Source organism: Glandiceps talaboti, chromosome 15 (genome assembly GCF_964340395.1).
Source record: "Glandiceps talaboti chromosome 15, keGlaTala1.1, whole genome shotgun sequence".
NCBI lineage: Eukaryota > Metazoa > Hemichordata > Enteropneusta > Spengelidae > Glandiceps > Glandiceps talaboti.
This window is the reverse complement of record NC_135563.1, coordinates 22,979,728-23,000,672: the sequence shown is the minus strand read 5'-3', so window position 1 is coordinate 23,000,672 and position 20,945 is coordinate 22,979,728. Positions and strand designations below refer to the sequence as shown.

Here is a 20,945-nt window from a genome sequence, read left to right as displayed (position 1 = left end):
AACAGGTGGTTGGCGACATATGACAAAGAGTTGAATTGTTACCATATCATTAGTCAGCCTGAAGAAGTGTCTGTGATTGGACATCAAACTGTCACCACTAAACATAACAAGTCCAGTAGGATAGATTACAATAATTCCATATTTTTTTATTATGTAATAGGCACCTAGGAAAGTACATAGTAACATGCATCAATAAGAAAATATCAATAAAAGACAGAAACGTTCATAAAACTTTTTTTATTAAATAACAAAACAATGTGACACTTGAATCTGTGTTCTTACTCTTTCAAGAATGTTATATCAATATTCTCCACCAAAGTACCATTATAGCATGGAGGTCTCTACACTATAATTTATACATCAACATTCTCTCCCCTAGGGAGACCATTATAGCATGGAGGTCTCTACACTATAATCTATACATCAACATTCTCTCCCCTAGGGAGACCATTATAGCATGGAGGTCTCTACACTATAAACTATACATCAACATTCTCTCCCCTAGGGAGACCATTATAGCATGGAGGTCTCTACACTATAAACTATACATCAACATTCTCTCCCCTAGGGAGACCATTATAGCATGGAGGTCTCTACACTATAAACTATACATCAACATTCTCCCCCCTAGGGAGACCATTATAGCATGGAGGTCTCTACACTATAATCTATACATCAACATTCTCTCTCTCCTAGGGAGACCATTATAGCATGGAGGTCTCTACACTATAATCTATACATCAACATTCTCTCCCCTAGGGAGACCATTATAGCATGGAGGTCTCTACACTATAATCTATACATCAACATTCTCTCCCCTAGGGAGACCATTATAGCATGGAGGTCTCTACACTATAATCTATACATCAACATTCTCTCTCTCCTAGGGAGACCATTATAGCATGGAGGTCTCTACACTATAATCTATACATCAACATTCTCTCCCCTAGGGAGACCATTATAGCATGGAGGTCTCTACACTATAATCTATACATCAACATTCTCTCTCTCCTAGGGAGACCATTATAGCATGGAGGTCTCTACACTATAATCTATACATCAACATTCTCTCCCCTAGGGAGACCATTATAGCATGGAGGTCTCTACACTATAATCTATACATCAACATTCTCTCTCTCCTAGGGAGACCATTATAGCATGGAGTTCTCTACACTATAATCTATACATCAACATTCTATCCCCTAGGGAGACCATTATAGCATGGAGGTCTCTACACTATAATCTATACATCAACATTCTATCCCCTAGGGAGACCATTATAGCATGGAGTTCTCTACACTATAATCTATACATCAACATTCTCTCCCCTAGGGAGACCATTATAGCATGGAGGTCTCTACACTATAATCTATACATCAACATTCTCTCTCACCTAGGGAGACCATTATAGCATGGAGGTCTCTACACTATAATCTATACATCAACATTCTCTCTCCTAGGGAGACCATTATAGCATGGCGGTCTCTACACTATAATCTATACATCAACATTCTCTCACCTAGGGAGACCATTATAGTATGGAGGTCTCTACACTATAATCTATACATCAAAATTCTCTTCCCTAGGGAGACCATTGTAGCATGGAGGTCTTTACACTATAATCTATACATCAACATTCTCTCCCCGAGGGAGACCATTATAGTATGGAGGTCTCTACACTATAATCTATACATCAACATTCTCTCACCTAGGGAGACCACTGTAGTATGGAGGCCTCTACACTATAATCTATACATCAACATTCTCTCTCTCTCCTATGGAGACCATTTGTAGTATGGAGGCCTCTATGCTATAATCTAATACATCAGCATTCTCTCACCTAGGGAGACCACTGTAGTATGGAGGCCTCTATGCTATAATCTAATACATCAGCATTCTCTCTCCTATGGAGACCATTGTAGTATGGAGGCCTCTACACTATAATCTATACATCAACATTCTCTCCCCTAGGGAGACCATTGTAGCATGGAGGCCCTATGCTATAATCTATACATCAGCATTCTCTCTCTCTCCTATGGAGACCATTGTAGTATGGAGGTCTCTACACTATAATCTATACATCAACATTCTCTCACCTAGGGAGACCATTATAGCATGGAGGTCTCTACACTATAATCTATACATCAACATTCTCTCACCTAGGGAGACCATTGTAGTATGGAGGCCCTATGTTATAATCTATACATAAACATTCTCTCCTAGGGAGACTTTTAAATAATACACATTATGCTGTGACTTGTTCTGGTACAGTGTCAGGTTGTAGATTAATTAACATATTACTATGCTCTGCAAGTTCTGTTATCGAAACACGACCTCGTTGTTTGATGAACTTTGCCACTGCATCCATTTCTTCTTGAGAGATATAGATAAATTTTCCTCTATCATCAATTACACCTGTCAATTTTCCATCTGATTGGAGGTCCTGAACACGATTAATGACCTCCTGAAAAAGTAAAGTATGGATTTAGAAGTGAACACAAATCCTACATTGCTCCTATTCAGGACTACACAAATTCTACATTGCTGCTATGCAGGACTACACAAATTCTACATTGCTCCTATGCAGGACTACACAAATCCTACATTGCTCCTATTCAGGACTACACAAATTCTACATTGCTGCTATGCAGGACTACACAAATTTTATATTGCTCCTATGCAGGAATACACAAATTCTACATTGCTGCTATGCAGGACTACACAAAATCTACATTGCTCCTATTCAGGACTACACAAATTCTACATTGCTCCTATGCAGGACTACATAAATTCTACATTGCTGCTATGCAGGACTACACAAATTCTACATTGCTGCTATGCAGGACTGCACATATTCTACATTGCTGCTATGCAGGACTACATAAATTCTACATTGCTGCTATGCAGGACTACATAAATTCTACATTGCTGCTATGCAGGATTACATAAATTCTACATTGCTCCTATGCAGGACTGCACAAATCCTACATTGCTCCTATTCAGGACTACACAAATTCTACATTGCTGCTATGCAGGACTACACAAATTTTATATTGCTCCTATGCAGGAATACACAAATTCTACATTGCTGCTATGCAGGACTACACAAAATCTACATTGCTCCTATTCAGGACTACACAAATTCTACATTGCTCCTATGCAGGACTACATAAATTCTACATTGCTGCTATGCAGGACTACACAAATTCTACATTGCTGCTATGCAGGACTGCACATATTCTACATTGCTGCTATGCAGGACTACATAAATTCTACATTGCTGCTATGCAGGACTACATAAATTCTACATTGCTGCTATGCAGGATTACATAAATTCTACATTGCTCCTATGCAGGACTGCACAAATTTTACATTGCTCCTATGCAGGACTGAACAAATTCTACATTGCTGCTATGCAGGACTACACAAATTCTAAATTGCTGCTATGCAGGACTGAACAAATTCTACATTGCTGCTATGCAGGACTACACAAATTCTACATTGCTCCTATGCAGGACTACATAAATTCTACATTGCTGCTATGCAGGACTACATAAATTCTACATTGCTGCTATGCAGGACTACATAAATTCTACATTGCTCCTATGCAGGACTACACAAATTCTACATTGCTGCTATGCAGGACTACACAAATTCTACATTGCTCCTATGCAGGACTACATAAATTCTACATTGCTCCTATGCAGGACTGCACAAATTCTACATTGCTCCTATGCAGGACTACACAAATTCTACATTGCTGCTATGCAGGACTACACAAATTCTACATTGCTCCTATGCAGGACTACATAAATTCTACATTGCTCCTATGCAGGACTGCACAAATTCTACATTGCTGCTATGCAGGACTGCACAAATTCTACATTGCTGCTATGCAGAACTACATTATTCATGATCTCATTATGTGTACATTACCTGTGTCCTCAGGTTAAAGTGTGCACCAAGTTCTTCCAGAATCACCACTTTATTCTTTTTAATGTGGTCTATAAACTCTTGAAGCAAAGACTGTGACTGTAAACATCAAAAAATAAAATGAAAACAAAATAGCATTTAATAATTGGAATACATGTACATACATTCTGTCTGATTGACAAAGAACAGGGACAGTGTCTTAGAAACTTAGTTTGATTATTTCATTTTTGGCCTCATCAAAACATGTATCAACATAGTTACAGCAAAACTAGTAGACCCATTATTATTCTTACTGATAATTGTAACAGTGATCAATTTATGTAACTAATAATATCAAAGGCATAAGTGTATAAAGGAGGCAAAAGAAAGCATATAAAGGCTAATAGATGATTGCTAATTATTTACATTATATTATTGTTTATGATTTTCCTATGCCCTTCGATAATACACCTCTAACCCTCCATATACTTCATTTTTTCCATCGATTTTATTTCCCAAGGTGAACTGTAACTGATTTTATTAATCATCTTTCCTTTCATGAGATATTTGTGTGCATTTTTACATAATTTTCCATTTACAGATTAGAAGAGCTGAAGGGGTCTCTAGTGTTTCAATATTGTGCAGGGAATATACAGAAATTAATTTGAATCCGTTACACAGGTTTTAGTCGTTTCACTTCAAGAGGCTTTTAACATTAATTTATGCAAACTTCACAAATTTATTTTATTCATCGCACAATAAAGGAATATGATGAGTGTCACATGTTTTGTGAGGGGAGGACTCGATTAGTTGTGTAACAACTACTTCCACACCCCTTTTCCTGAATAACACGTTTATTGTATAGACATAAGGATATTTTGTTCTGTTCTGTAATCAAATTTTTTGTACGTGGGAATAAATTATTATTATAAAAATTATTATTATAATACACATATAGCCATAAAATAATTACACACAATCACAGGATAACAAAAGAGACATGTGATATATTTCTGAAACTGTGACTAGAGGCTGACAAATAGCAAAAAGCTGAGCAAATCGGTGGCCTGTAGGTCATAGGTTAAATATTCAAAAAGATTTTGTACAACATATTGCAGGAGTTATAATATATATTCACTTTTGTCATTCCAATTCTGTTTGTCTTACCTCTGATTCTGTAAGTATATTTTCATGGCCTTCATCTTCAACCACAAAACTTTCTTTCAACTTCAGATACTCTTCATATTCTTGCCTTTCTTCTTCTTCTTTTATCTTTCTTTCTTCTTCTTCCTACAAATCAAACAACATAACACAAATGTACAGGTAAGTCACACACTGAATTTAATACCTTGTTTACAGATGGTAAGTGTGGTAGTCACATTGAATTTAATACTTTGTTTACAGATGGTAAGTGTGGTAGTCACATTGAATTTAATACTTTGTTTACAGATGGTAAGTGTGGTAGTCACATTGAATTTAATTATAGATGGTAAGTGTGGTAGTCACATTGAATTTAATACTTTGTTTACAGATGGTAAGTGTGGTAGTCACATTGAATTTAATACTTTGTTTACAGATGGTAAGTATGGTAGTCACATTGAATTCAATACCTTGTTTACAGATGGTAAGTATGGTAGTCAGGCAAGTCATGTATTTCATTAAATGGTTTCAAATTAAATCACTCTCAGAGAATCTTGTATTCAAGTCATCAACAAATGTCAATACTTTAAAGAATTTGCTTATGAATGAAGAGAAAACTATGACTCCAATTCTAGTTCTGTGATAAATACTTGTACTATATGTTAGGTATAAAGACTTCTTTTCAAGTCAACAATACCCTTTCTTTCTCCTCTTGGTCTCTCCTTTCGTCATCTTTTTTCCTCTGTTTTTCCATCTGTTCTTGGCGTCTTTTTCTCTCCTCTCTTTCTTCTTGGTCTCTCTGTAACAAAAAAAATGTTTGTGAAACTAATGTATGTTGTTAAATTAAAACAAGTCCAACACATTGTATATATCCATACTCTAACATACCTGCTATTTCACTATTTAACATTTACCGGACAGAAAGATACACAAACTGGAAACGCCCCCCTTCCATGAGTGATACTGTACATAATGCATTGGATTACTCTCAATATGGTAGTAGAATTAGCTAGATCAACTGAATCACTACCATTTCCTTGTAACAATGTTGACAATCTTTCTACCATACCAGTATCATATCTAATTCAAACTCAATATATTTTTGTATGTATATTTATGAGTGATGTGTGATGTATGTATGTATGTATGTATGTATGTATGTATGTATGTATGTATGTATGTATGTATGTCTGTGTGTGCGTGCGTGCATGCATGTATGTACGTACGTACGTACGTACGTATGTGATGTATGTATGTATGTATGTATGCATGTATGTATGTATGTATGTATGTATGTATGTATGTATGTATGTATGTATGTATGTATGTATGTATGTATGTATGTATGTATGTATGTATACATGTACTAGTATATATGTATCTATGCATGTGTGTATGTATGTATGTATGTGTGTGTATGTGTGTGTATGTATGTATGTATGTATGTATGTATGTGTGTGTGTGTGTGTGTGTGTGCATGTGTGTGTGTGTGTGTGTGTGTTATCCCAATTAGTGTAAAGGTTCATACCTCTCTCATTTCTCTTTTGTATGCTTTCTCCTCTAATTTCCTCATTTTCTTCTTGCCTATTTTGCTACCGTCTTGAAGTGTAGGATCATCTAAGACTTCACCCTCTTCATCCATATCATCTATAGAGTAATGACAATAGTTGAGGTCATAGGTCAAGTATTCTATGATATAATTGACATAGTCAGAAAGAGTAGGTGATATGATCAGTATTGCAACATATGAGTGGCTGAACTACAAAATACAGGTCATGTGGTCATACATTCAATGTATGAGTGGCTCAATGATAAAATACAGGTAAAGTGGTCATAAATACATATATGAGTGGCTCAGCCAAGCAGAGTAATCAACAGAGTCCATCCCACTGCTTAGCTAGAGACATACAAGTCTCTTTTCAGCATCCCTTGCAACATAACGATTTATTCAAAATATTTTTCAGTAATGGTCCATAAATTCTTTAAAATTTGGACTGGGTTCAAGCAATTATATTGATAAATGTACATACAGCCAACTATTTAAATACTGAGTAACGGGATCATGAAGAAATTGTTATAACAGAACTCATTGGCACGTACATTGTAATTTGTAATTAGAGTGGCAGTATAGGTACTCAGGACATTTGTATCTGTGGTTGTTTTGTTTTCTGCTGCATTTTCAATGTGTACACTTTTGAAACTACAGCCACACAGAACACTTCAAATACCCCAATTATGCCACACTGGTCCTAACAAGTAACAGGGGATCTGTTATTGTATTGTACAAAGTAAACATACAATTATCATCTTCATCATCTTCATCTTGATGTGCTTGTCTTCTCATCCTGGCTTGTGCTGTTCTTCCTCTCCTGGCTCTTGCACCGACTGGACCACCATGCTGAGGACGACCTCCTGCTGCTGCAGCTTGATTACGTGGTTTTCTTTCTTTTTCCTTTGCTGTGAAGAGAATAGGATTTCTACATTACATGTACTTTCTAATATTTTGGTATGGCATGAAGACTTTCATAAGGTTCACTCTGATTGGTTGGAAAATAACACATATGTTGCGTGCATTGTTTTATGTTTATAAAGTTTAGTTGTGAATATATGAGAGCTGTCATCGTCATTATCTTTATCGTCATCAACTTCATCGTCATCATCATGATCTAGAGAGACAATAAGATAGCCTGTGTTGAATTATAGATCTTGGTCTATCTAGTAAAGTGTCAAAGAGACTGGGCCTCTGGTATGATTGATTCCAAGTTGGGGGTGGAAATACATGTAAGCAAATCTCCATATATTTACTGGGGTAGGTACATTAACTGTGGCACGTTATCAGTTTTACCATGGAGGCTTATACCTCCACGGTTTTACGTTACTGTGAGTTCCGATTGCCAGAGTACCGTAAAACTAACAGTGGCACTATTACTACAATCATAGTAGATGCAGTAGCGGTTTCGCAACGTCGCTCTCGCTCCTCCGCTAGAACCGTTGCAAAGAAAACAAACAGTAAAACGAACACTGTTGAGTCACACAAAATAAAATATATAAAAAAATATTGTAAATAAAACCAAAGCTACAATTATTGCCGCTACACAATTACAATCCGAACTCATACGAACGAACTGAAATAGTCCATGTCCACGTCCATAGTCTACTGAACTGAGTGACACTGTTTTAAATTGTAAGTTGGAACTATATGGGTAGCTTTATTCCGCTCCCATAGTAAAATGAGGCCCAAATTTGAATACGAAATCGCGTAAATATAAAAAGGTTCTGAATGTAACCTACTGTCATCTTGATATCTGCTGACGAAGAAGAGAACAGCTGTTATAAATGCAGCAGCCGCTACGAGAGTCCAAGTTAGTACATCAACATCCGCCATGTTTGATTACTCTGCATTATCGACCTCAATATAGGCTTTAGATTGAGAGTGTAAAATATATCCGTAGCCATATTCGTTAGATCATTGCGGGCTCATGAACTCGACTGAGATAAGATCAACAACATCTGGCGAGTGGTAATTAATGATGTCGTTGTTGTAAATAGACAAAATGAATAAACGAGTATACAAATAAAATGTGTATTAATGATATATATATATGAAATATTATAGACAAGGGACAGGTCAGTTCTTCAGGAGGGGTGGTGGATTTTTTAGATATCATGACAAAATTATGTTTCCGACGCCTCCCTTGGAAAGCAATAGGATGGCTATTAAAAAAGGATGACCCATTCCCCCAACATTTCACACTCATTGATCGAACTAGTGCAATTACATTATGTTTCCACGAGAGTAGATTTTCAACTGTAAATCTGTGATGTATTTACACTTTACACTGCTGTCACAGAGCAGTTCTACATTTTGTCATACATTACATGATGTTATTACATTTTAGTTTTCATCTTTAAAAAAAATATATACGCTGGCCTTAGATCTTGTGTTTTTACACTCCGTGTTTGATGTCTAGTCTGATGTCAGGGGGTTGTAATGCATTTGGTAAATGTGACAGTGATTGTCTAAATCTAGAAAATATTCAAGAAATACGGGTACATGTTGGAATCTATCTCATTGTATCTAACCATAACTAACATGTATTTCTACTGAAGCAGCGAAATATGGAGCCACGGCCTCTTGGTGGGTACGTGCAAGGATCTTCAAGTTTTTGACGATATTTTATCTTGCCATACATACTGATTTCGAGCTAACTCCTTTTGAGAATGAATTTGAGGTGGATATCGTAGTGAATGAGAACCTTAATGATATTTGATATTACATTTTTTTCACCAAGACGTGGAACGGCATTATAATACCTGAACACAACATTGCGTCATATTTGGTTTATGTACCATGCTCAGTTCTTAGTGCATTTGCAAAATCGTCTTCATTCATCAAAAGACCACTGTAGTAACATTTGTACTGACGAGTATGGTCACCATAATGTAGTTCCGAGCGCGTAAATTTACCCGGAAGTGTTTAACATTGATGGCGGGAGGTGTGTGAACGACATCATGGAGAAAGTTCGCGCGTTAAAAGGGTCAGTACCAATAACATGTTTATTTTTTAAATCAGAATTCATGATTGTATGTGAAATGTTGTAAGTATAATGTAATGTGACGTTAAGAATACAACTGGTGTGATCGTATTTCATGACACCTCTTGAGCGGTGCTAATAAACCAATTTTTTATTTACGTTGTCGATGTGTAGTGCCACTGCACTGACACTGCTTGACATAGCTAGCTAGTAGACTGTCTGTGGAGTCTGGTATGTGTAGCTCGCTAGAGTTGTGTTTGTAATGTTTTTACCTCTGTGATCGGCGCACGCATATGAATATAGTGTTTTTTTAAATAACGTTTTCGACATGCACGGTACACAAACAAATTTGTTTCGTTTCCCCATATCTAAATCGTTAGGTTGTTTAATACATAGACTCTACGTACACGAAAGTAGCGTCTGCAGTTTATATATTCATAATTGTTAAATAATTAACGTCAAAATAAATGCACCTGTTTGCGCCCTGAACAAGCACAGCCAGCTGAGACACGGTATAAATGTGATTTAACGTTACCTTGTAACACATACTAAACATACCTTTAGAAATACAACAAAACAAATACTAAATATAATGATAAATATGTTAATGTATAAACTAGTACAAATGGTTATAATTGAGTAAAACAGCCTAGTAGTAGTGATAGATTAAAACAAACTGTTGGCAATGAACCTATGTTGGGTCTGTAATAATTCTTTCAATACTTGTTCATTTGATATATTTTGATACTTGTACATCATAAATGAAGATTTCATTTAGGAACTTAATTCTGGCATTTGATACAACTTTTTTTTCGTTATTTGGCACCTGGGTAATGTGTGGAGTTCATGTATGTAATGCATGCAGAAAGAATCTTAGTGTAAAACTGTATATCATGGATTTTTTTTGGGTTAAACAACAACAACAACAACAACAACAACAACATTAACAATAATAATAACAATAACAACAGCAATACACACACACACACACACACACACACACACACAAGCCATGACATCAAGAAAGTGTGATAATGTAATCTAACATTTATCCTCAAGAAGATCTCAAGAAGTCAAGATCTGCCATAGTCATTCAGCACTGTTTACAAACTAACTAACATTCAAAAATCATGCAAAACTAGTGTTTTAGCCGATTTGCATATATTTCCATAGTTTCTACTATAATATTCAAGGGGAACTCATGTACATTTTACCTGCTTTCCTCCCTTGACCAAACAATGAAAACAATGGAAGTTTGTTGCACTTGCAGGCACCTAGCACTAGCTAGCTGTTATAGTGAACTTCCAAGTTGGGCTTTCGGTTTTGGGTATTCATTTTGAGCTTGATCTTCCTACTCCAGTCAAGGTCAAATATATTAAAAAACAAGCAATAGGTATCATAATCAAATTTTGATATTGCTCCTAAAAGACTGACATTAGAAGTTAGAGGGCCTTGGCCACACTGACCTCAACTGAACTCCCTAGCTTGAAATCAAATGATTATACCTTTTTAACTACCAGCAGTACCTATGTACCACTGAAAATTCTTGTTTCCTATGAACCATACTTGTGTAACTCCGCATAGAATATAAAAGTGTTGTATCTTTCATTGTGGGGAGGACGTTGTTATAATATTGTAGTCTGTTAATTATTAATTACTTTAGCGGAATCAACATTTGTTGTTTTATAATTTTGGGTTAGAATGATGTAATAATTGCTATTTATTTATTTATTTATAAATGTATATTATATGTCTGTTCAACATCTACAGGACATATCCATGATATTTCTGATTTCCTGACATTATTTTTTAAAATTTATCTATTGATGGCAGTGCATCCATAAAATCGTTTCTTGCATAATTGCGATGAAAATACATTACATATACACTAATTAGATACAGATAAAATTGAAAATAAAGCACCAGAAACCAGAACATATGGAACAACAAGATGAACAGAACACATTCACATCTATCGTAGATACTGTATATGTATTTCTCTATTTAATTCTAAAATTACATTTTGCTAAAATGGAAAAATATTTGTGTTCATTATAGCGTATGTACTGAATGATGTAGATAAATAAATATGGTGAAATTTGAAATGGGGATACTACTTCGAGTACGTAAATTGTTGTAATAGTTGACATATACCATATGTAACTACATGTATGCTAGTTGTATAGTAAAATTGCACAATAATACTTTTACTACCAGACATATGGTGCTCTATTTAGTGTCATGTCATAATTAGATTTATACAGCACCACTATCAGACAGTTACCTTTAAGCTGAAAAGGGACCCATAAACTTGTAACAGCTGTGTTTGCTTGCCCAATTTGCAAGGAAATGTGTAATTCTGGAATGAATGTTAATTGTTCATAGACTCTGGGCTCATAGTTGCTGATAGAAATTTCAACTCACAGAGTTAAAAAAAATGCTTGAAGTGAATCCTAAATGTTCACTGACATCTGTCAGCACCCTCAGGGGTGTAGTACAGCATAGTTGCCATAGAGGTATGTAATATTTCATAGATAGTTGTTTTCCTGACTAAATATACAAAAATGTAACAACCTTTTGACTAAATATTCCTACCTGTAAGGAAAAAACAAAAGGGCAGACATCTTCTTCGTTAACCTTTCAAATATGAACAAAGCATGCATATTTGCTTTACAAAAACACACCTGCATGAAGAATAGATGCCAAATAAAGTTATACGCTATCACTGGGGGCAAAAAATGCTTTTGTAATGAGAGAAATGGACCTTTTACAATAAGTGAGCGCTGTATAAAATCCTCTATGTCAAAGGCAAGTCAAGTGACGTAACCGTCAAATTTTCCCTGCTGATTGGCTGAGAAAGAGGCATTGGCTGATGATGTCAGATGACCACTACATTTCAAATTCAGAAGTGCGTCCCATCACTAAACCTGGAACCATGGATCGCAAAAAGTTCTCGACAGCTTCCTGGCGAGTGTACTTGTACAAATTTGAATACAACTGCAATTTTATTGTGTCAAACTGTCAATCTATGTATACTGGAATTGATTTCACTTTTGGTGGCCCATAAAGTAGTAATTGTTTCCAGGGGCTTTCTTTACACAGGCATAGTTTCGAAAAGCCAATCAGCAATGAGCTGATTATTCAAAATAGCAAGACGTACAGAGGAGTTTATACAGGATTATGACTCGATGTTCTCCCTTCTGTTTTTTCCTTACAGGTAGGAATATATAGTCAAAAGGTTGTTATATTTAGTCAGGAAAACAACAATCTATGAAATATTACATGCCCCTATGTAGTACAGTGGGCTTTTGTCACATGTATGTGCCAATACATACACATCAGCATTTGACGTTACTAATTACAACTTACCATCACTTGCAATTAAGTGAACTCAAACGTAACACCCCTGAATTTTTGTTGATGTTTCATTAGCACCCTCAGGGGTGTAGTACAGTGGGCTTTTGTCGCGTGTATGTACCAATACACACACACTTCAGCATTTTACATTACTAATTACAACTAATCATCACTTGCAATTAAGTGAACTCAAACCTAATATTCCTGACTATGCTGATGAGATGTTAGTGAAAATTTGGGAATTGCTTCCTAGAATGTTTTTGAATCTCTGAGTAGATGTTTTCTTTAACATTTAAAAGCTTAATTTGTGTAGTCATAAGAATGCCAACAGAATAGGATATCTTTAGTCACAGAAGGTAATTCATTGTGTTATCATTGTTCTAATACAGACCAATTGTTACGATGAAAAAAACATTTGTAAAAGGAGTCAGTCAGTTGGTTGGTTAAACATTTTTAAAAATTAAAAAAAAAAGTAAGTGTATATGTATATGTTTCTGATCCTTTCAATTCATAATTGTATTTGTAACAGTCCTGATGACTAAGAAATGACAGTTAAAGTTTGCTATGAATGATTGCTTTATTACAGGTCCCAAATTTCAGCAATGAACAATAAGTTTACCATCAATGACGTAGATATTTTTTCTAATCTGTGTTGTTGAGGTCATCAATTGTTGGTTTGAATAAATACATGTATAGGGTCGGTTGGGTCATGAGAAACAAAAGTAAAAGTGAGCCTCCTTATCATTTGTTGTATACAATGTACTGATGAGATGATAACCAATCATTGCTGTCTGACCAGCAACAGAGTACGCTAGTTATGTTAAAATATAATCATTTTTGTCATGGATTTTTGATGGATTTTCTTTAGAGCAACAAAATAGTTATGGATAAAGTTTTTGTTGGTCACAATAAATAGATATGTGGAAGTGGTACTGTCGGACGTCAAATCAGCTTCATTGTATTTGGCCGTCTTTCATCTTGGCACACTTTGCAATCTAACTAGGATTGCTATGTGTACTCAAACTTAGACAAATACAAGAATTAAAACTTTCTGATGTACACACATGTATGTGCAGAAACTTAAAATTGCTAATGCATTATTTCATATAGTCTACTCTAGATGCTTACTGTGGCATCAAATCATCTAGGGTTGTCGGTGGCCAAGTGGTTAAACCACTTGCCTCTTACCACTGCGGTCGGAGTTCGAACCCCATTCAGGGTTCGATTAAATTTACCACGCTGTAAGTAAGAAGAGTGTCGTTCAGTTTGACTCTACCGACCAACGCAGGTTTTCCCCGGGTACTCCGGTTTCCTCCTGCATTAACACTGAACCCATGAGGGATGGCCCTCACTGGACTTCTTGGGTGACAAGTATTTAAAGGTGCCTGTAAATGGGCTTTATGCCCGTTGGTTTACCTGAATAAATAAATAAATAAATAAATCTCTTCACCACTTGAGGTTTGATGCCATGGATATTTTCTAGACTCTGTTCTGGTTCAAAGAATAATCTACATAATATCTACGATGTGACCAGAGTATCGGATGATGAAAGTTGAAACTCAGAATATCAATGATGAAAGTCAGCTACTGAGCTAGGGTGTATTGTATTTTCATATTAACTCACTTTGTCTCAGCAAATACAAATTTGAAATGTAAGTGTTTATGTCTGTCTAAGCCTTAATCTCCTTAACTTGATGACAAATACTTAACACTGCATGTTTTCTACCCATCATGAAAATGCAGTGTTTTTATGCATTTAGTACAACCAAACCTCAAAATGCAGTGTTTTATGCATTTAGTACAACCGAACCTAAAATTCAGAAATGTTCTAACAGTTGATATTGTCATTGTTTTCATGTTTATTTCCTGAAATTGTAGACAAATATAGTTTTGTTGCACTTTCTGATTATAGATAAAAAAAAATTAAAATGTATACTTTTGTGTACTTACATGTATATTAAAATGTACAATGTATGTCATTTTGTTCTTCACAGGGATCAATGCATTACCAAGTTCTTTTCAACAAACAGCCATCAAGATGATGCTATTGATTCTCAAATACGTCCAAGCACACCTGAAACAGAAATCCGTGGTGGAATCCAACGCAATTTAACTCCCAAGTCTCATGTACAAGGAATGAATAGATCACCTCGGAGTAAAGGCCCTGGCTATCTCATGCCAACATCTCCTGGATTAATGAGAAATATCAGAGATGTTATGAAGAATGCTAGTCCAAGTAAGCCTGCAGATTCTAGAGTAGAACAACATTGTACTGACTTACAGCATAGGAAAGGAGTACAGGTAGATACCAGAGAAGTAGAAATTATTGAGCAAACAGAATCATGGCATGATTTCTCTACTGCTGCAGTTGAAGGGGAGGTGAAGTCTACTAGAATGGATATTGAGAATGACTCTAGAGTAGAGACGTCCCCTCATTTGATTGATACTCGTATATCCAGAGAAGTTATCAATAAAGCTTCCATGAAATCTGATGGCAATGTGATTCCTGTTTTAGTTACTAGCAGGGATCATGTTCATAAGACAAGGCAACTAAATGAATGCACAATACCTGATGACAAATGTTCACCTGCTGAAAATGAGCAATCAGTGAATGACAACAATTCCCAGCATCTTTATGGACATACAGTGCACGATAAGTCACAGCTTGGTATCCCAGGTGAAGTCAAGGCTTTTAGCCAGTTATTTCCAGCACCCAATCAGAATAGCCAACTTGCTCCTGTGGCCAATCAGATTAGGCCACTATTACCATCACACAATCTGCCTTATTCAGTACCAAATCAAAGTAGACAAGCATTGCCAGTAGCCAATCAAAACAGCCAGTTGTCACCAATAGATGGTCAGAGCAGTTCAGTGTTTCCAGTAGCCAATCACATCAACAAGCCAACACCAGCACCTAGTCAAAGTGGGCCAGTCCATGTATTCCCAGTAGCCAATCAGCCTTCTTCAACAATTAGGCCATTATTACCCATAGCCTCTCAAAATACTAAGCTATCTCCAGTGGCCAATCAAAGTTCATCATTGCTTGTAGGAAATCAAAATACTCAGCAATCTGTAGTAACCAATCAAAATAGGCCAACATTTCCAGTTACCAATCAAAATAGCCAGTTATCTCCAGTGACCATTCAAAGCAGACCAACAGTTTCACTTGCCACTCAAAATAGCCAGTTATCTTCAGTAAATGATCAGACTGTCGCCAACAAACCATTTACAAGTTATGATCAACAGCCAATGGAGTGTGACCAGACAGACAGCCATCATTCAACACTGATCAAAACAGACAGCTGGGATCTTTACAATTGCTGGGATAATCTTGATTTTCAAGCCCGTGATACAGAAGAAATAGAGATACCTAGTATGGAGCAAGAGAATGACTTCACAAAAAAGACAACAGAAAGTAATCAAACACCTCAAAAGTGCACTAGACCACAGTCTACATATGCAAGTAGAGACAGCCACTCACTGGTCACATTTCACAGCAAGAAAGATGGCTTCTCATGTCTGTCTCTTGATAAAGATATGAAAATGTCGTCCCCTGGTAAACATCGCATGAAGCATCGTCATCCCTCGGACACAGAGAAACGAAAACAGAATTACAAAAAACAGCCTAGCTACAGTGAATTGTTGGAGCTTGCTGCAAAAAACACTTTACCAAAACCTGAAAAGCCACGGAGACATTCTGATGATGTGATAGTGAAAGGGAAGAATGTGACACATGGTGTTGTGGTGAAAGAGAAGATGTTACAACACAATATTGAACAAAGCAAAGAAAAGAACACTAGTAGCAGAGAAAAAACAGTATCGAGTGCAGTGACTGGTAAGATTAGTCCTTTGCCGGTTGTTGCTTTGAATAAAGTGCCTAATATCTCTCCCGTCAGAATTACACCTGACTGGCTTAGAAATTTTGAAAAAACTGCACAAGACCTGAGAGATGCAACATCAAAAAATTCACACAAAAATACAAAACGAAAAATGAATTTTGTCATCCAAGGTAAGATCTGGTGTTCTGTGATTTCATTGTGATATTGTCCACATTCTTGTTCAGTATCTAATGTACTAATGTAGTATCAGATGTCGTGTGGTTTTCATCGTAAAATTGTCTATGTGATTTGTATTGCACATCAGGTGTTGTGTCATTTTCATTGTTAACTTTACTGTCTAACTAACATATGTCAAGCACTTTGTTGTTTCGGTTTTGAAGTGTCTTGTCTTTAAAATAAGGACATTGCATGATGTCACACAAGCTCAATAGACAAACTTTGTTCATGGAGGGAGGGAGGGAGGGAGGGGGTCTGGCTTCAGTGCAACTGTGATATACAGTGCCAGCACTGTTTTGGTAGTATTTTAATGTGTTTACTGTTATGTTTTTACATTGCATTGATTTGTAGTGATGTGACCGGTACAGTTTTCATCATATTTTTACATTGCATTGATTGTAGTGATGTGAAAGATACAGTTTTCATCATGGTTTACCATATGTAAATGTGTTGATGTCGCACTTGTGAATTTTCCTATAGGGGGAGGGGGGTTTGGCCTAAATAAATGAAGTTTGTTTATTGAGCTTGTGTGACATTGTGAAGTCATCCCTTAATTGTACAGCACACCACTAGTCCATTATATGTAGTAAGTATCACAGGCATAACACCTGATTTTCATCTGCAATGGAAATGGAGAATAAGCAGGATTATTACATTGTAGTTGGTTTTTTTCACATCTTGCACTATGCTAGCCAGATCTTTAATTGTCTGCGAATATTCCTATATAATTATTGTGATGCCTTTTGAAATTTGCTTTCTACAGTATAACAAAAAGGAAGATATGTGACAAAGAATCAATGTCTGTGTTTGTCTCCGGTGTGGATGTTTGATCAGATACTAATCTGTCTGGTGTCATGAGAATGGTGGATTATATTCAGATCCAAATGTCAAACATCTGTATTGAGACTGTTGTACATTTATTACGTGCTGATTTATGGTTTTCATCAAAGTTGATTTACAAATGTACACTGCCACTGACCTATCTGTAATCACTAAAAAAAACAGTCTGAAGGACAAGACAGGAAATATTGGGGATTATAATGGAACTTTGGGATTTTTTAGAGCTTCTGGCAGTGATGTAAAATGTTAATCCCTGGACTGTTTAATATACATTGCAATTTAGATGGGGTACCAATTTTTCAGGTATAAGGCCCATGGGTAATATAATCTTATTGGCAAGTATCCCAAATGTTTGCTGTCTTGGTATTCATCTGTACCATTCAAAGTGTTGTAACCAATATCCTTTTCAGCTCACCAAATCAGTTTCTTAACTTCTAACATTCACCTAAATTGGTGTGTGACTTATGTTGTACATTGACACACTAAATGAGACTGTATTTCTATTACAGATCTACCATCTACAAGTCTATCCTCAAAACGAAACAAAGCACACCTCAATTTAAAGATACCTACTGCAACTAAACAAGACTTGAAAAGTAGGATCAGAATGTCGCCACTTGCAAGAGACAAACTCAGAGTCATCAAGTCACATGGCCATGACTCAAAAAGAAAAGTTAGAGGATTACCACATACTGAGGTTGACTCGTCAAAGGATTGTAGGAAATCTCAAAATTCAGGGGCAAATATAAAACATTTGAATTTACAAATATCAGAGAAAAACAGAAAGATGCTCCAGGCAAGCATTCAAGCATTACCAATAAAAGAGAAAATTACATTGGACAAGATATCTCTTGTAGGAGATGATTTGTGCATACAACATGATGAGGTAGGTGACAAGTCTGGGTCAAAGGTTGCATCAGATCAGGAAAGTGTTGACAGCACAGACCAAAAATCATCACAGTTTGGAGTGATCAGTTTGTTTCAGGAATTGACCACATCATGTGATAGTACTACTAACTCACCAGCTGACGATAGACCTAGCTCTAGTGAAAGCAAAGACTTAAAGAGCAGAGACAAAAAGAAACCTATTGCAACATCCCCTAGGATTAACTTTGCCAGGTTGAAAGAAATTCTTCTACCAAAGCGGATTAATGAGGATACAGTTGATATGAGTGGAGATAAAAGTACCATTTGTAATGAATCTGAGGAGAATACAGCCACACTGGATGAAGACTTCTTTCCTATGGAGACTGAAATCTTAAATGATTTAGATGAAATTAGACTCCCTGGAGGAGACAATGATGTAGACAAAAACAACACAGGAGAAGTAGGACTGTGTACAGAAAATCTACAAACGTGTGATGTAGTTAGGATGGAAAGCGAAACTATGGATGATGTGGCTTTACAGGATGTTTTCAGCAGGGAATGTGAGAAACATAAAGAGATGACTAACTCAACTGAATACACCAACTCACAGATTGATATGGAGACTATTGATGGAGGTAATATGCTAGCAACAAAAGATGCTGGTATGTGCGTAATTCTGGAGACTGAGAAATCTATCCAAGGTACAGATGTGAATGCTACAAAGGAGATATCCACTGTGAACAACAAAGGTATTGTTTTCTCTAAAGCTTGTTAAATTTGCACTCTGTTTTTCATAGTTTTCATAGTTTTAATATACAATATAGATACATTTATGACAGTTGCAGCTGTGCTATAATTCTCCTTTCAGATGTGCAATGCAAAATAGCATGTCAGCTGTACTTAAATAGAGTTGGGTGTGAGACAATACATTAGATAATAGTCAGATAGGGTTATGCAGAATCTATTTATATAAAACACCAACTGAATAAATATTACAGCACAGGTAGCATCTCTGTACTTTGAATCAGTTATTGAGAGATAAAATGTATTATTATAGTTAATGGGATGCACCTTGTAACAAGCATCATCAGGATTTCTTTTATACAAATAATAATCAAATGTACATTTGAATTTCAGTGTAGGCGATCAAAATTTGAGTTGATAACAAAGTGTAGAATTTTTGAACAAAATTTCAAATCCCCTAAAATAATGATGCAGGTCATACCCAGGATTAGTTTAGTGCTATCCTTGATCAAATCTTTCAGATCTCACTTTAGAGACCACGTCGAGACCGTCAGCCATGTTGGCATCCAGAGTAACCCAGGATGCAATTTGTCAGTTCATCAAATTATAACCAATATTCCTTATGTTGTACCATAATGTAATGATTAGCCCTAAAACAATATTTTGTTTGCTTCCAGTTACCCAACCCCACCTAGTTTTTCTCTGCTGACCCTAAACTTTTTTTTGAGAAAAAAATAATAAAGATTGCAAAAATTGTGAAGTCGCACAAGAAATAGTGGATGTGGAAACTGACATAAAATTAAAAAGACAAAATAAAACTATTCTTCCAATCTGTAATGGCTGTACATCTGATAGGAAGAAATAAACAACATAGAGACCATTTGGAAAACAATGGAAAACCTGAACTAGACACTCACACAGAAAAAAAAATATAATAAAATAAATTAAAAAATCTACCTACATTGTACCCTACCTACCTATTCTAAAATTTAGCATAATTGGAACCACACAATTTTTTTATTAGGCCTTAGAAGGGAACCTTGTTGTGAAGCCTGAGTGACTCTTAGATATTATTTCTATTTAAATACATAATTCAATTTTTATGTGAGCAAGTACAAATACAGCAAACAGACTATTATAAGTGTTGATGAGATTAATTCGTTCTCTCTGTGTAATCAAATTCACATAATTGAAATAAAGTTATGTCATCCATGACTCACATTTGTAGGAAATGTATCACAAAAGCTAATATTGATAATGTATTCAGGCCGGGGAATAAGCATAATATGCATATGTGTTATTTAACAAGGCCCGGTAATGTGAATTATTTATAAAAAGAGCAGTGTCAGCAGAATTTCCAGATTGTTAGTTTTGAGTAAAGATAACACATGGGATTCTGATGTTGGAGCCATCCATATGCTCTCTCCAGGTAACTCCTATGATATAAGTTTTTCTCTCTCTCATTTTTCTCGCTTGTATACTAGTATATACAAAG

General features: G+C 35.9%; 2 protein-coding genes across 2 annotated transcripts in view; one reads left to right on the top strand and one right to left on the bottom strand.

Annotated features, from left to right (window-relative positions):
• Window positions 1-193: 193 nt before the first annotated feature.
• LOC144446540 (DDRGK domain-containing protein 1-like) lies at window positions 194-8,442 on the bottom strand. The gene is made up of 7 exons (XM_078136327.1): window positions 8,344-8,442; window positions 7,351-7,509; window positions 6,581-6,699; window positions 5,750-5,851; window positions 5,080-5,202; window positions 3,937-4,032; window positions 194-2,464 (listed from the first exon to the last, which is right to left on the bottom strand). Exons 1-7 carry the CDS (start codon window positions 8,435-8,437, stop codon window positions 2,246-2,248), a joined length of 912 nt encoding a protein of 303 aa, XP_077992453.1. The 5' UTR covers window positions 8,438-8,442; the 3' UTR covers window positions 194-2,245.
• Window positions 8,443-14,906: 6,464 nt separating this feature from the next.
• LOC144446362 (uncharacterized) overlaps window positions 14,907-20,945 on the top strand; it is a 33,486-nt gene continuing 27,447 nt past the window's right edge. The window contains exons 1-2 of the mRNA XM_078136108.1: window positions 14,907-16,953; window positions 18,349-19,455. Coding sequence (XP_077992234.1) covers window positions 14,907-16,953; window positions 18,349-19,455 — 3,154 coding nt within the window. The remainder of the gene's footprint in view (window positions 16,954-18,348; window positions 19,456-20,945) is intronic.